We start from the raw sequence: 14,141 nt of genomic DNA, 5'->3' as shown, positions 1-14,141 counted from the left end.
CACGCCAGAAAAATCAGAGACAAACACAGATTTTCATCCAACCAACCGAATTTAATTCTACCGCACGATTGGCTACGTAAGAACACTTCTTTGCATGGAAACCACCACTTAATCTACCACGAAATCCGCATCCGAATGAATAGAGCCTCGCCGCAGCCTTCATCTTCCATTGCCTAACTAAGGGTTTTAAGCTGTTCATTCGACTGAAGTCGGGGTAGAGAACGCGTACTGCAAGCAATTAAAAACTCAATCAACACCTTTTCTTCCGCATCCCGGTACAGACCATGAAGAATATCACGTTCTTCCGGCAGCGTCCATTTGGAAGGTAAGATTTGCCGCCGCTGGAGGGAAGCTTTCATTCACCAGAAGAGTCAAGCGTAAAGCACTGGATTGGTGAGATTTTTCCTTGTCACACCTTCAGCGCGCGGTTGCCGAGCGAGCTGGGAAAGATTTATCCGAAATTGGAATCAGTTTTCCCTTCTAGCGCAGTCGGTGAACTTTTACCGAGCGGGGATATGTGGTTGGTTCGAACATGGGATCAGCTTTCTGTTTTAGATTTCTCTCACACATCCAACTATACCGGCGTGCCGGCAATGTCTTATTGCTTCCCATTCACGGGTTTGTGATTGAGACTGAGAATGAGTGGAGCAAAATCCGTTTTTCCTGCACCCCTTTTTACTGATTCGGTTCAATGTCGCACACACACACATGCTCGCCAGGGTAAGAAACACGTCGGATTCCCAAGGGAACAGAATTTGCGGCCAGCTCATCTAGTGGGTTCGTGGATTGTTCAATTTCAAATTCAATTATTGCCATAATACTATCGTATCGGGCGAGCGTTCCCATTTACTCCACTCCACGCTGGGCAACGAAGGGGACGGCTGGTGGGTTTGGATTTTGATTTGATTGTTTTTATCCCTGTCGCCGAGTTTCGCACTTCGATTTAGAACCAAACATTATACGAACCATTGCACCCGAAGAAAACGTCACGGCTCGAAATCGATAGAACCGATAGGCCGCCGATCGAAGATCCAATCGTTTGCCGACCGTAAACCGCGTCAATGGGGCAGGCAATCGAGTTAAAATTTAATTGGCAAGTTACGAGAGTTGACGGTCGGGGTCGCTATCCAGCCGAGAACCAATTTTGTGCCAAACAGACTTGAATGTTTTGCTTCCGCTCGTACCGGGAATGGGCTATAAACGGTGCTGCATACTGCAGCTAATTAAGTGCAGTAAGATAATAACACGACAATCGGTGCGTTTTCAGCCAATTTCAGCTGGTCAGCTGTAGGTGTATGGAACCAGTTTATTGTTTATCCTTTGTCCGGCGGACATCGTCGGTGCTGAAGCGCACAAGGGCAGGGCCGGGCGTATTCGATTTGCGTCCGGACGAGGAAATCCTTAATTGTGAGATAGCAACAGATCGATACGGGGATCTGCCCGTGCAGGAGAGCGCATTGATTACGGAATGTGCGGAGGCTTGGCTGATTTTGGGATAATTGTTTCATCTTCTTGTGCCGCCAGACCCTGTCCAGGTGCAGCTGGTGGAAGTAATTAAGTGTTTGCCGTGTACACCACGCGCTTAGGGTAAGATTGCGCTTTGTGACTACACGCGCTCCGAAGCAACACTGCACGTTCGAAAAGGGAAGTTTCGAATGGAAGCAAATTGTTAACCCAAATCAAAATATTCCAATTCAATTTCCAGCACACCTAAACGAGATTGCGCGTGTTTGTGGAGAAGCAGATACGGAAATGGTGCTTGATACGGTTTAATTAATATCCTGTAACTGGAGTAATTTGGTAAACAGTTGGGAATATAAATTATTTTGCTGAGCAACGTGAATTTATTCGTCTTATAGTCATGACTTCGATAGAATGGAAACCATATTGCATCGGAAATTCGGACACTCATGAACAGTGACGACGTGATAGGTTTAAACTGAGATTGAGCGAATAATGGATACGTACAAAGGCACATAAAAAACTCCAAAATCCTAACTCCTCCAGATTCACATACTTTTTTAATTGGGATCTGTTTGCTGTTGATCCCTACGTTGTTTTAATCTGCTTTTGTCTAAATAGTGAAATTAATATTACCGATCGGTGTATGTGTTCCTATAATCGATTCGGTCGGCAAAGTACGGTTTGTGAGACATTTCTTTGGCATTTTTACTTTGGCTCTTGGTCTACAATGATCCATCCCATATAAAGCGTACTAAAATTTTACCAAATATTTAAATTGAATATTTTATTTTATGTTATAGAAATAGTTGATATAATATATGATGTATATGTAGGAACGGGTATTAACGAAAATGCAAGTTCCTTTTATTTCATGTGCATCCGACATCGGACATTTCCCGAAACAGACTGACTGACTCGTTATCCTCGCTATCCCACTTCTGACAACCGTGTTGCCAGCTCTCGCCTCAACTGTCACTAGGACAGGGTGATTCATTTCCTACATATATTGTAGCTGATTTACGAGAATATCCGCATAAGTCATAGTCCTTAACATTGTTCAAATTTTCTCTAAAAACAATGAGAACTTGGAATCTTTCGGTATCCGTTTCGGAGGATATCTTCACATGTAATATACAACATACTCGGAAGTTTCGCTGCACAATATTGAAATATCAAATTTTATATTTTGTCTGTTAGGTCCCAATTGGTTTGTTGGGCACACTTTTCTCTTCTTTAAAGGCACAAGAACCTCAAAAGATCTGATATTTGTTGAATTCTAGTCCAGCGTAAGGGAGGTTCGGATGGGATTTTGGACCGGTCCAGTCGTGTGAAGATCGGCGGCGCTACCCATACACCGGCAAAATAGACTTGTTTAAATTAAACACGGGAAGCTAAATCATTATTGCCTTTAGAAATGAACCGTTCTGTATTAGTTTCAGCATTAAAGTCAACCAGTGATAACTGGAACTATTTAAGTTGTACCAAAACAACAGAAAAGTAAAAACCATTCATCTGCAAGAGCACAATGATGATTTTGTTTATAAATAAAACCAACGCCAGATTTCAAGGAGATCTCTTTCCGCGAGCGATGTTTCCCGGGCGAAAAACTAGTTTCGTTTTTCATTTTTCCCCTTTCTAGTAGCTACGAAAATGGTAGCAAAGTTACGGTTACCAGGTTGTTTAATCGTGAGCTTTTCTGCCTTTCTACTTGTAGCAAAATGTTCCTTACTGAATACTCAAATAAAGCAGCAGAAATATGGATGTTTTTCAAGCGAGCGCAACGAAATTGTACGCTTTGTTGTGTCAACTTTCACAAGCCAAACTGCTGGTGCGAGTTTTTTTTTCTAGCGGAAGGAAAAGTAATGTAATAAAAAGACATGACTTTAGTACAAACACGCTGCATCACCCGAGTGCGAATACATGTACGTTGGAGTATGCTTTGAGTGCATTTCCGGGGGTGGAAAATGATTCAAATTATGTATGTGTGTGCAATTTGTTGCACATTTCGCTCGGAGCATCATTTGTTGGCTTAAAACTGTTGCAAGCACTTATTTACGCGCAAACGCAGGGAGGAAAAGTGGGCTAACGAAAATGCACCACGAAGTGTTAGAGAAATCGGTAAGGAATCGGAGTAAAAGGGCAGAAGGGTGAAAAACAACAGAATAAGCGTGGAAATAGTGGGAAAAAATGGACTCCCCTGCAGGACATTGTAACGCAATGCGGAATACACACACTCACACACACACACGCGCACACCAACATTCATCCTCTTTCCTCGTTTCACATGCTGCAACCGCCACAAATCACGCTTTCCCTTCCTTTCTGTGCGATCGAATGTACTGAAGCCATGGTTGATCGTTGGTTTTTATTTAAAATCCTTCGTGGCACTCGGACCCTTTGCAAACTGGGGGAAAAAAAACTCCCCCATCCAACGCGGTGCCATTTGCTTGCACACCCGAGGCCTGCGATTTGCTGGCTGAAAGTGTTTGTGTATATGTGTGGCACATTCAACGGCTATTTCGCCCTTCAGCAGGCGGGACACTCGGACGTCGGACGTCGTTTAGTGTTATTAAATTTCATTTATTAATACCATAAAACATCCTCTTTCACACTCCTTCGTGTATGGCGAACGGAATGCGCGTTAGGCCAGAGAAAACACATAGAGTGATGAACTTTATATACATTTTACAGTTTTTGTTGCAATGCTCTTTATAGCTTGAACCCTATTTTTAACGTTGTTCTCTCGCCCACATCGGACGTTTGAGGTGATTTTTTCTTCCTTTGTTTTTTGTACTACAGTGCGCATCAAAACCATGTGACGTCTTGTGTTTTTTGAATAAACTAAAAGCTTAACACATATTAAAACAATCTTAAACTAAATGTTGACACTACAAAGACAATTACTAAACTAAATAAATCACCATTAGAAGAGGACTAATGATTGGTGTCGGGGAGGTAAATGGAAAATATATGCCTTTACATTGTTAGTCAAGAATCATTTTTGGTAAATGCCATTTGGTGTATGTACAACATTTGGAGTTCAAAGTTCACATAAAATGGAAAATGATCCGTATCGTATTTAGGCTAATTTGACAATGCTTTTTCGTTTTCGTCAATAACTTGCTGGTACTATAAAAGTGACATATTTTTTTAATTCGTTAGAACGGCCTGGCCGTATCGACTTAATTCCAAATTTAATTCAAACAAAAAAATGAAAAATACACATCATTTCCTATCTGAACCATACTAATTACTTGAATAATTGGAAAAACCTTTAGATTAATTGAGTAGTTTTGGTGGGAAGTTTTCAACTTTGACAAAAAAAAAATATTTAGATCATAACAAATACAAGAATCATAAAAAACAAACATTTTTTTTATGTTCGATCTTACAGTTATACTCTTAACATTTTGATAGCTGCTGTAGCCATTCGTATATATAACAAGCTGTGTTTCGATAGAACCTGAGAGAAAGGAAGGTCAGTTTACTAATTATAATAGTTTTAATTCCTACTGCGAAGCAACTTCAATTTTAACATACTTAATTTTAAGAAACTATCAGAGCATCTTTACTGTTTGTGGAGAGGACATTTTCTGAACGAATTTGTGAACTTTTAATTACGGCAATACAAACAATGATTGCAATTATTGCGGATTAAGGAATTAATAATCGTGGTACCAAAGTCATGAAAAAATGATTTTGTGGCATTTTAAACAATAATAACACGGTTTTCTGTATCGATGGCCTATGAACTTTTCTTTCTATCTTTCTGCACTCGAGTCAAACGACAAAGGTTTCCGATTTCATCCTGCATAACTTATTCATTCCATTTAATCGCTTTATGACCAGCAGCGCAAACGAGCGAACGGGTGAAAATTCGATTTTCCCTTTGCGTTCCGCCACATTATCGCCGAGCCAAACCAAACTCCCAGCCGAGACGAAGTGGACTCTTGGTCAACAGAACAGTTGACTCAATTACGGTCGACTTGAGCAGAGGTTGTGCCCGCCCGAAAGGCCAACGGGGAATGAGAGACTGAACAGTTACGCCTAATGTCGGAAAATATCGTACGGAAATCGACCTCTCGACACACCAACCGTATAGCGTATCTTCATCGCCACTGTACGATGGAAACTGACAAAGAAAGAAAGGACGGTGCAAATATGGGCACAAAAATGGTAAGAAAGCTGCACACACTCGCACACAATCAAACCACAAATTCGACCGTACACGAACAAGCAAACAGCTGGAAATGTTCCCGGGACAGCGTTGCGAAGATCGTCGAAAGGTTCGCGCACCATGATACGGTGGTCACAGCAGCTGCTCCAGCAACATTTCTGTGTTGCGCGGAAAGAATGAAACGATGATTGGACGATGAAACGGCCCGTCGAGGAAATGGGAACAATTTTCCTTTGCCACCGATTATCTTTTGCCGAGTGGCAAAGAGTCGCTAACACCAACGGCAGCCATACACATGCAAAGCGATAAGCGATTGTGGAACCGATGCTGTGGCTGTGTAGCTAGATTCCTTCCTTCCCTCCATTCCTCATTGCTCGCACCGAAAGGCCCGCTCGGACCTGCTGCTTTTCACCGGATAAGCCGTTGAAAATAAGAGGCAAACGGGGGCTGATTATGGGCAAAACTTTGCTACCATCATCACCGATTCCGAACTCAGTGCCACCGACCGACCGCACGATCCATTTTGGGGTGGATTTTCACCAGAAGCAGAAACGAGCGGCAAAATAAAACCCCCACTAAACATTAAAAAAATATATATGCATCGAAACAAAAAGCAGCTTATCAGGGTGGCCAGCTGAGCGAGTGTGGCCGTGCGGTTCGATCCACCGGGCCGTGTATTCCCGGCCCGGGTGGGAAAGTTTTAAATTGGAACGAATTTTAAACTTGCTGCTGCCCGGCACCGTTCGGCACCTCCATCTGTGGGGACCGTTCATTCGTTTATTTCGCTTTCCTTCGACAAGGTTCTTTGGCCGGTCGATGGCTTTCAGGCAGAATCTGTGGCCATATTAGCATACTGATGGTTTTCTAGTCTCTGATCCTTAAATATAGCAAATTTTTGTACACTTTATAGGTCCATTCTGGAGGATGGTGAGGAAATGCTGCGTCCCGGATTGGGAACGGTGTTAAAGTCACATTGATGGGCAGTGTACAGTTTATTGTTTTATAATCGAAAATGTTGCGCATAAATACCTGACAATAGATAGGTGGGACAGAGCGTAAGGTTCAGCTATATTAGCCACAATCAGCTATATAAGCCACAATTAAATGAATAATGAAGTGATAAAATTGTCAGTTGAAACATTGCCGGGGTCGAACGTTGCTTGACCATGTTCTTACTTATATATGCATTTTGATGTTCTGTCTGGTTGGTCTTCACTTCAAGTAACAGACCTAATTCGCTTGTGAGTTGAATGTTAAAGCGCTTTCATACGATCGCAACTTTCACTAAACGCAACTGTCAAACGCTTGTTGCAGTTGTGTGCAATTGATCTTAGCAGGTCTAAACGCGATGTTAACGCATCTTAGCGCATCTAAAACTTTCATTTCAACTTTCGGCAAGCAGGCCGACTCGTTGGCCAAAACAGGCCCATTTTACGACCAATCTCAAACCATGGGTACCTTCGTTATCAAAAGCAACTTTGTCTCATCGAGAAGAGATTTCTTTTACTGGAGATTGAGTCACATTGAAGACATTGAGAGCTTATCTTTGGTAGAGGGACACTCTAAGCTCTTGAAAAATGAACTCGAAACATTTTGTGTGTTAAAATAGCCTGACTCCTTCTCCAACTCCTTCTTTTTACGTGAAGACCAGGCATTTCTCGCTTAATTCATATCGAATTTTAGAATAATTGCTCATACTTATTTATCTAACATTGTTTTACGAATAACTCATTTGAGAGGGATGTTTTAATTCCTGGTAAACATTACTCGCGTTTAAACTCGGATATGTATGATTCTTTTACCTTCCTCATAACAAAAAAGAGGAAGTGCTTCCGTGTTAGTTGTTGTTTTACGCGATGACGCGGTTCGCCTATGTGCTTTCTTAAAAATGTTTATTTAGTTGTCCGTACTGTTGACTGACGGTTTTACTTTACTGTTATTATTGTGCTATTTACTAAGCAAGGATTTTGTATCCCTTTAATATAAGTAGGTTATTATCAGATTCCTCAATTATGTAGGTCAGGGTTTGAACAGTGTATTTGGGTTGACTTTTGTCATGTGGCAACATCGTGTGAGAAGTGTTTCGGTAAAGATCTTGCGTTAAGATCATATTTAGTTCTAAAGCAAATGTGCTACATCGCAATATTTGTTTGAACTATGTGAGTGTCATTGTTAAGTTGGAGCTCTTTGAAACTCACGAGTACCATGGTAATAATTCAACTCGGTAATGGTAAATAATATTATAATTATAATATTATAATTATTATAATGTAATAATAATTATTATAATTATATAATAATAATATTATATTATAATAATTATAATATTAACCATGGTAATAATAATACTCGATAAGTTTAAAAACAAAGGAATTTCAAAAGAAACTTTTCGTATGTTACGAACGTTTTTAAACGATATCGTATTCCATATTCGAAAAAAATATTTATATTTTATAGTAAAACTTTATAAGACATTAGGTCGATGATATAATATTATAGTAAATCTATAATTTTCTAACAGAGTTCATAAAATTGTTGTTAACCCGAGGGCCGTAAAATTTGGGGCAGATGTAGAAATACCATGCCAATGTTATTTTAGTTATAATTCACTGTTTATAGAAAGTTAAATTTTTAATACATTTGATTTCAACAGTAAAATAGGCTAAATTAGGTGCTATAAAGTAGGTATATTAAAAGACAAACATTTCTCGAGCAAACTTACCGCCTCGGTGTGGATTGGATGAACGGCAAAAAGTAGGGCAGCCGCAAAGCTGGCCGATTCCGAAAGCAACATGGCGCACATTCTGCAATGGAAGATAGCAAGCAAAGAAAGACAATAAGTACATGAAGGTATAACGTAATGGGTAAGTTATAGAAACACAATGCACGCGGCACATGTGGGCCAAACGATGGGGCAGTAAATTTCATTCGGCTTTCTGACCTCCACCGAGACTGGGCACAATCGCGCACCAACCAATATGGCGCTCTATTAGCGGGTGAACAATGATGGCCATTTTATCTCGACCTACTGCAGCGTGCATTTTCCTTTCGAAGAACTTACTGCTGTGGGACGACGATACGAGCAGGTTCATTTTTTTTACCAACGATTTTCCATTTTTTTTCTCGTTTTTGCACTCATTGTCATGATTCTCCTTTCTTGCCCTTCGGTCACGTTTCTTTTCACATGAGAAAACAGAAAAAGGAGCAGTTACAAATGTGGGACACCGAGAAAACGAAGGTTCATGACCCTATACTACCTATGGCATTAATTTAATTAGAGCCGCTGGCCTTTGGGACTTAGGGCTGCGTCAAATTCTCCTTCGGTTGCCCTTAATCACTATGTACCGTGAAAAGCTTGTCTACGGCTGAGTATTATTTTGCACTGTTCATTTGTTGCAGCTCTATGGCCAATTGACTTTTTGGTGCTGTTCAGAAAAAACCCAGTTCGAAAAATAGCTAAACGAGGGACGCAAAAAGGATGCGCTTTCATAAGAAGCTGAGCGAAACCGAACAGACGCGGTCAATGCACGACAGAAAAATAACAGCGTGGTATGATCTTTCCTCTGGGGAATGAAATGAGGGAAGAGATCCTTGAGCAGAAAATCAACAGCGAAAAAGGTTCTTTTGTTGAACCAGCAGAAGTATGCTGTTTGCGTTTCTATTTGTACCCTCTTTCCACTCATTTCCACTCTGTACGGCTGACCGTAGAGCCGTTTTAAGCGCACTGTATTATTTTCTTCCTTGACGCGCGTGGTTTCCATTCATTTTATATTTATGGCTTGGTCAACGTTCCAGTGACGAATGGTATTAAAGCTCAGTAATTAAGTGCTGATTCCTGGAATACACACCATACGGCTCATTGCTCTCATTATAATTGTTTGCTTTTGCAAGATTCTCTGATTCTACGCTGATGGTCTAAACATTCAACTACAAACGCGGAATTCTGTCAGCTGTAATTATGCATGAGTAAAAAAAATGATATTATTCTACTAATATTTGTTGTCTCAATTATTCATTTAAATACATGTGTCGTTGTAATCTCATTTGCGTTTTATACACGCATTCCAATTTACATTCGGTGAGCATGATTCGGAACAAAAATAAATATATGAACTATTCATACTGTTATGAAGATTTATGAACCCAACAAAGATTTTAGATTTATTCAAAATTCATAAATCTCTAGCGAATTATGTACCTCGTAAGCTAAATTATGTTATAATGAAATGTGTCTAATAGCTAGGGAAATCGTGTAAAGCAATCGTGGCATACAAAGCATTTTTGAACGACTTTTCAGAAAATATTTATAAGAATAACTCCCTAATGAATCTTAAGCATAATAAAATACTGCTGTTGCGATGAGTTTGGCAACATTAGCTACCTAAATGACTTTTTAGGTTCAGAGGTTAGGTTTAGGAGAGATAATTATATAAAATTTAAATTTAATAACTTTTTGGAAGAACTTATGATTTTTACCATTCTCTCTCTTCATATTGTTATGAGTAAAAGATCGGTAAACGACTGCGAACAACGTTGTTCGATTGTTCGACACTTAGCCTAGTAGTAGCAGTGTCTTTGGTAACGCCCTATTAAACGCAGGTTTACGCTTTGAATAGATCGTACCCCATATACATAGAACACAGTTTTCAGATATTAGTATTACTAAGCTATTTCACTACATGATAGCACTACTAATAGCTACTAAAACCTGAAATTGAATCAAAGTTTAATGGAATGCTTATTTTATTTTGGTGAAGTACTGTAAGCACAGGTTTGTAGTTCTAGAGTCTATACGATATATTTTTTTGATTATCTCTTTGCTCACTTAACGTATGTTCTTTACCCTAAGTATATAACATTAATAATGCATAAATTCTTTGCGTCCGATCTTTAAACCAATTCTAAGCAATGGATAAAATATCCATGTGTACGAGCGATTTTTATTATTTCGTACGATGTGGTTATTAGGGCGTATTAGAGGCGATGTCAATCTGTCCTTGACACACAGATCGCAGCACCTACGCTACAGGTCTAATATTTGTAAATTGGTCTATTGAACAATTTACAAATATTCGTAAAATTGTTGTTCCTGCTATTTACACGACGCTAGCACAATATTTTATTTATGTAAGACAATATAATATATTGACATTCAAAATTCGATTTAAATAGAGGATTATGGTGTGAGATTGATAAAATTTGCTTCCTCAACAATCTTCAAAACAAAATGTCTCCAGGCAAACCACAGGTACCGCTGGTGCCATTCACACTTTACAAAGCTACTGTGCACTTACTGTGCTTTCCAACTTCACAGCATAGGGGAACTGGTATCGTTTCCTGCACAAACATAGCAAACCATATTCCAAATTCGACCTACCGCTGACGATGGATGCAATTGTTCGGAACGTGCTCCGACAATGGTTACGCCCCAAAGGAAACCCGCACCCAAATGGATCCTTTCGAATAGAACCTGGTAGCAGAGTTGCAGCAGTTGCCGTTGCCAACAATCCACACCGGAGGGAACTGTTTAACCCGTTTGGTGTACGGTGGACGTTGAAGGACTTCTCTTTGTGCAGCAATATCCAATGCATAGGAAATCGTATAAAAAAATCATCGCATCCATTGCGACACTTTATTGTCGTCGGGCAGTTTGTGTGCATTTGTACCACCGTTACAATGGTTCGGTTTTGTGCAATGCCATTCGAAAGGACCATGATTTGTCGGGTCGTGTTGTGTGGGCCGAAGGTACTTATGCAGTAGGTTTTTTTTTTACGAGCCTACATCTAACAAGATCTCGATAGGGGCTCAATAGTTTGGTTGAAATGTGGGACGTGTTTGGAATTCGGTGACCTTTACAGCACACCGCGCAGCAGGTAGCACTTTCCACATTATGGTAGTCAAATGAAGTAATTTATTGCTTGTTTATTTTTAAGTAGAGCCACCAGAATGCGAGAAAATAAAATGTTCCAGATAAAATTTAGCATAAAGAAATTGAGAAATAAATATTTCAGAGTGTTCCCTGAATAAAATTAAAGCAACCAACAATATAACAAACCATTACAGCACCTACAAATCATACTACACCGATTATTAATTTTAATGGTCCCTGAAATTATCACTCACATGGTTTGCAGGACCACATAAAATTTCTTTTGATTGCATTGTCATTATGATTTATAAAAAAGAACCTCCGAATGGACAGATACAATTTCAACCTATTAATTTGCCACCTATCAATTAGTATCAATACACTCGAGCAGCCAATGGTATGTTGTTTCGGTCACCAAAATGCGACACATGCCGCCAAAGATCGTAAATTTAACCCTTGACTTTTTTTTCCCCCACCGTTTTGTGTTCAGACCAACCACAGCGTGCCTTAGCTCGCGCTTTTGTCAAACATCACCGTTTATGACAGCACGAAAAAGAATGATCATTGCCATTCCAAGGATAAACAACACAAACGCCCATCATTATCACGAATGACAGGCAACATATTTTACGTCATCGTACAGCATAATTGGGTGACAGCTATCCGTCCGGTGTACCGCCGGAGAAACAGCGCGGCTGGGCTTGGTGTCCAAACAATACCAACAAGCAGACAAAACGTCAACGAGAACCAATCCACGCCATCCGATTTTGGAAGCGACATCCAATTACAATCCATTTTTGGTGCTAGTTCGATGTCACCAACGGATTGGAGAAACGGTCCTGGGTGAGGGCGGTGGTATAAACCCAACCGCACAACCACCACCCTCATATCTCCTTGCTTCGGACCAGGGCAGCACAAAGGATCTGAAGCACATCGCAACTATCCATTCCTGTGCACTACCTCAAAGAGTAGGAGTACCCCGGCCGAGCGCTATGCGATAATGATGTTAGGGAAATTATTGTTTCACCGAACCATGAATTGGATAAAATATAATCTACTTTCGGTGCGTTCTACGAAACGACCCATTTTCGGAAGCCCGCACACGAAATGTGTTCGGGAATCGGTTTCAATTTTCATAGCTCGTTCGTTCGCCACACCGAATAATGTCGCCACCGCGGTGTACGCAATATTCAGCCACTCGAGTTTACGGTTGAATTCTACGGTGGCCGAAATATTGGACCGATTTGCGTACCATTGATTGCACACGAAACACTAAAACGGTGCACAAAAACACATTACAATCATCACACCGGGGACGGTCGGGTCCGATTTGTTCGCCAGACTTAAAACGACCCGGATGCAGCTGCAATTTTCCCTGCCTTCCCCTAAATGGCTTGCACGAGCAGGACGTTCGAAAAATTGGCTACGAATTGAGTGCGACTACACGGACGGGTTCTAATGTAGAGTGGAGATTTTTTCCCCCATTTTGTTCTTCTATCCTTTTCATTCTTGCTTTTTTTTTGTAACTGGTGTGCCTGGCATAGGGCGAAATATTCCACTCGATACAGTGCATGGGCATGTCATGATTTCCTATTTTCTACCCGACACTTCCCCGTCCTACTCACACAGCGAGGAAGTAAATGTGGCAGCGTGCGTTAGTCGGTATACGAGTGATTTCGGTTAGTTAAATTGCATAACTAAATTGAATTCTGCATGCTGCAGGAGGAAAAATAGCGCACAAGTTATAGCGATGATATGGGAGCAAAAAATGGGTCAGGCCTTACTCGAGCACGGTTGGAGCCGGGGTGGTAGATGAACATTTTGGACACAAGTTTTAATGGAAAAATATTCCAACACACTACACTGGTGGAGCGCTTTCGTTTCCGATCCGAGGTCAATCCAGGGTTTTCAACGTGAGGTGATGGTGTCGGGGATGGATGCAAAGCAGAAATTAAAATGTGCGCTCAGCTACCCTGGTGATGCAATTTAACTTTATGGTAAATTTGGTTAAATAGTCAGATCGCTGCCTGGACGAGTTTTTCCTGCTACAAATTCACACAGATTGATTTTTTGAGCTGGTTGTTTTTTTTTTAAGCAAAACAATCGTTTTGATAACAATTTTTGAAGTGATATTGTGGATCAACAATCCCATTTGGCAGTTTCTCTCATTTTGATGTTGTTGTTTCAATTAGTTCAAGTAGTTGCAAGCAGCTTTGCGATGCAAATTGTAAACTTTGCGAATCGTTTGGCTTCATCCGACTAGTGCAACTAATTGCATTTATTCTGTAACGAACCCTTCGCTACAATGTCTCAACCCGTCCCAGGCGCCAGACAGATTGATATCTGCCTGTCCAATGCACCGAAGATGGTAAAGTCCCGAATGGACTTCTTTACAATCGCATTCCTTAGTTTGCAGTAAATCCTGTTTTTATTTCGCTACTGCAATTGCACAGCACTCCTACCATCCTTCCCACACTATAGCTATCTATGGCGACCTTTGTTGGCGGAGATGCTTTGGTAAAAGTTTGTCTCCCGCTCGGTTACGTTTCGCCCAGTTTTCATTTTCGGGCGCACAAGCAAGCTGCTGGTTACCGAGCTGAATAATTTCTACAATGAACGTTTCGGCTCTAA

At 40.6% G+C, this 14,141-nt stretch overlaps 1 protein-coding gene across 2 annotated transcripts in view; it reads right to left on the bottom strand.

Annotated features, from left to right (window-relative positions):
* Positions 1-14,141, bottom strand: part of LOC128310612 (protein O-mannosyl-transferase Tmtc3) — a 157,395-nt gene that overhangs the window by 79,765 nt on the left and 63,489 nt on the right. For both annotated transcript variants that reach the window (XM_053047298.1, XM_053047296.1), the window contains exon 5: positions 8,364-8,445. In XM_053047298.1, the coding sequence (XP_052903258.1) occupies positions 8,364-8,445 (82 nt within the window). The remainder of the gene's footprint in view (positions 1-8,363; positions 8,446-14,141) is intronic.

The sequence above is a fragment of the Anopheles moucheti genome, chromosome 2 (assembly GCF_943734755.1).
Source record: "Anopheles moucheti chromosome 2, idAnoMoucSN_F20_07, whole genome shotgun sequence".
Taxonomy (NCBI): domain Eukaryota; kingdom Metazoa; phylum Arthropoda; class Insecta; order Diptera; family Culicidae; genus Anopheles; species Anopheles moucheti.
This window is presented reverse-complemented; position numbering and strand designations above follow the sequence as displayed.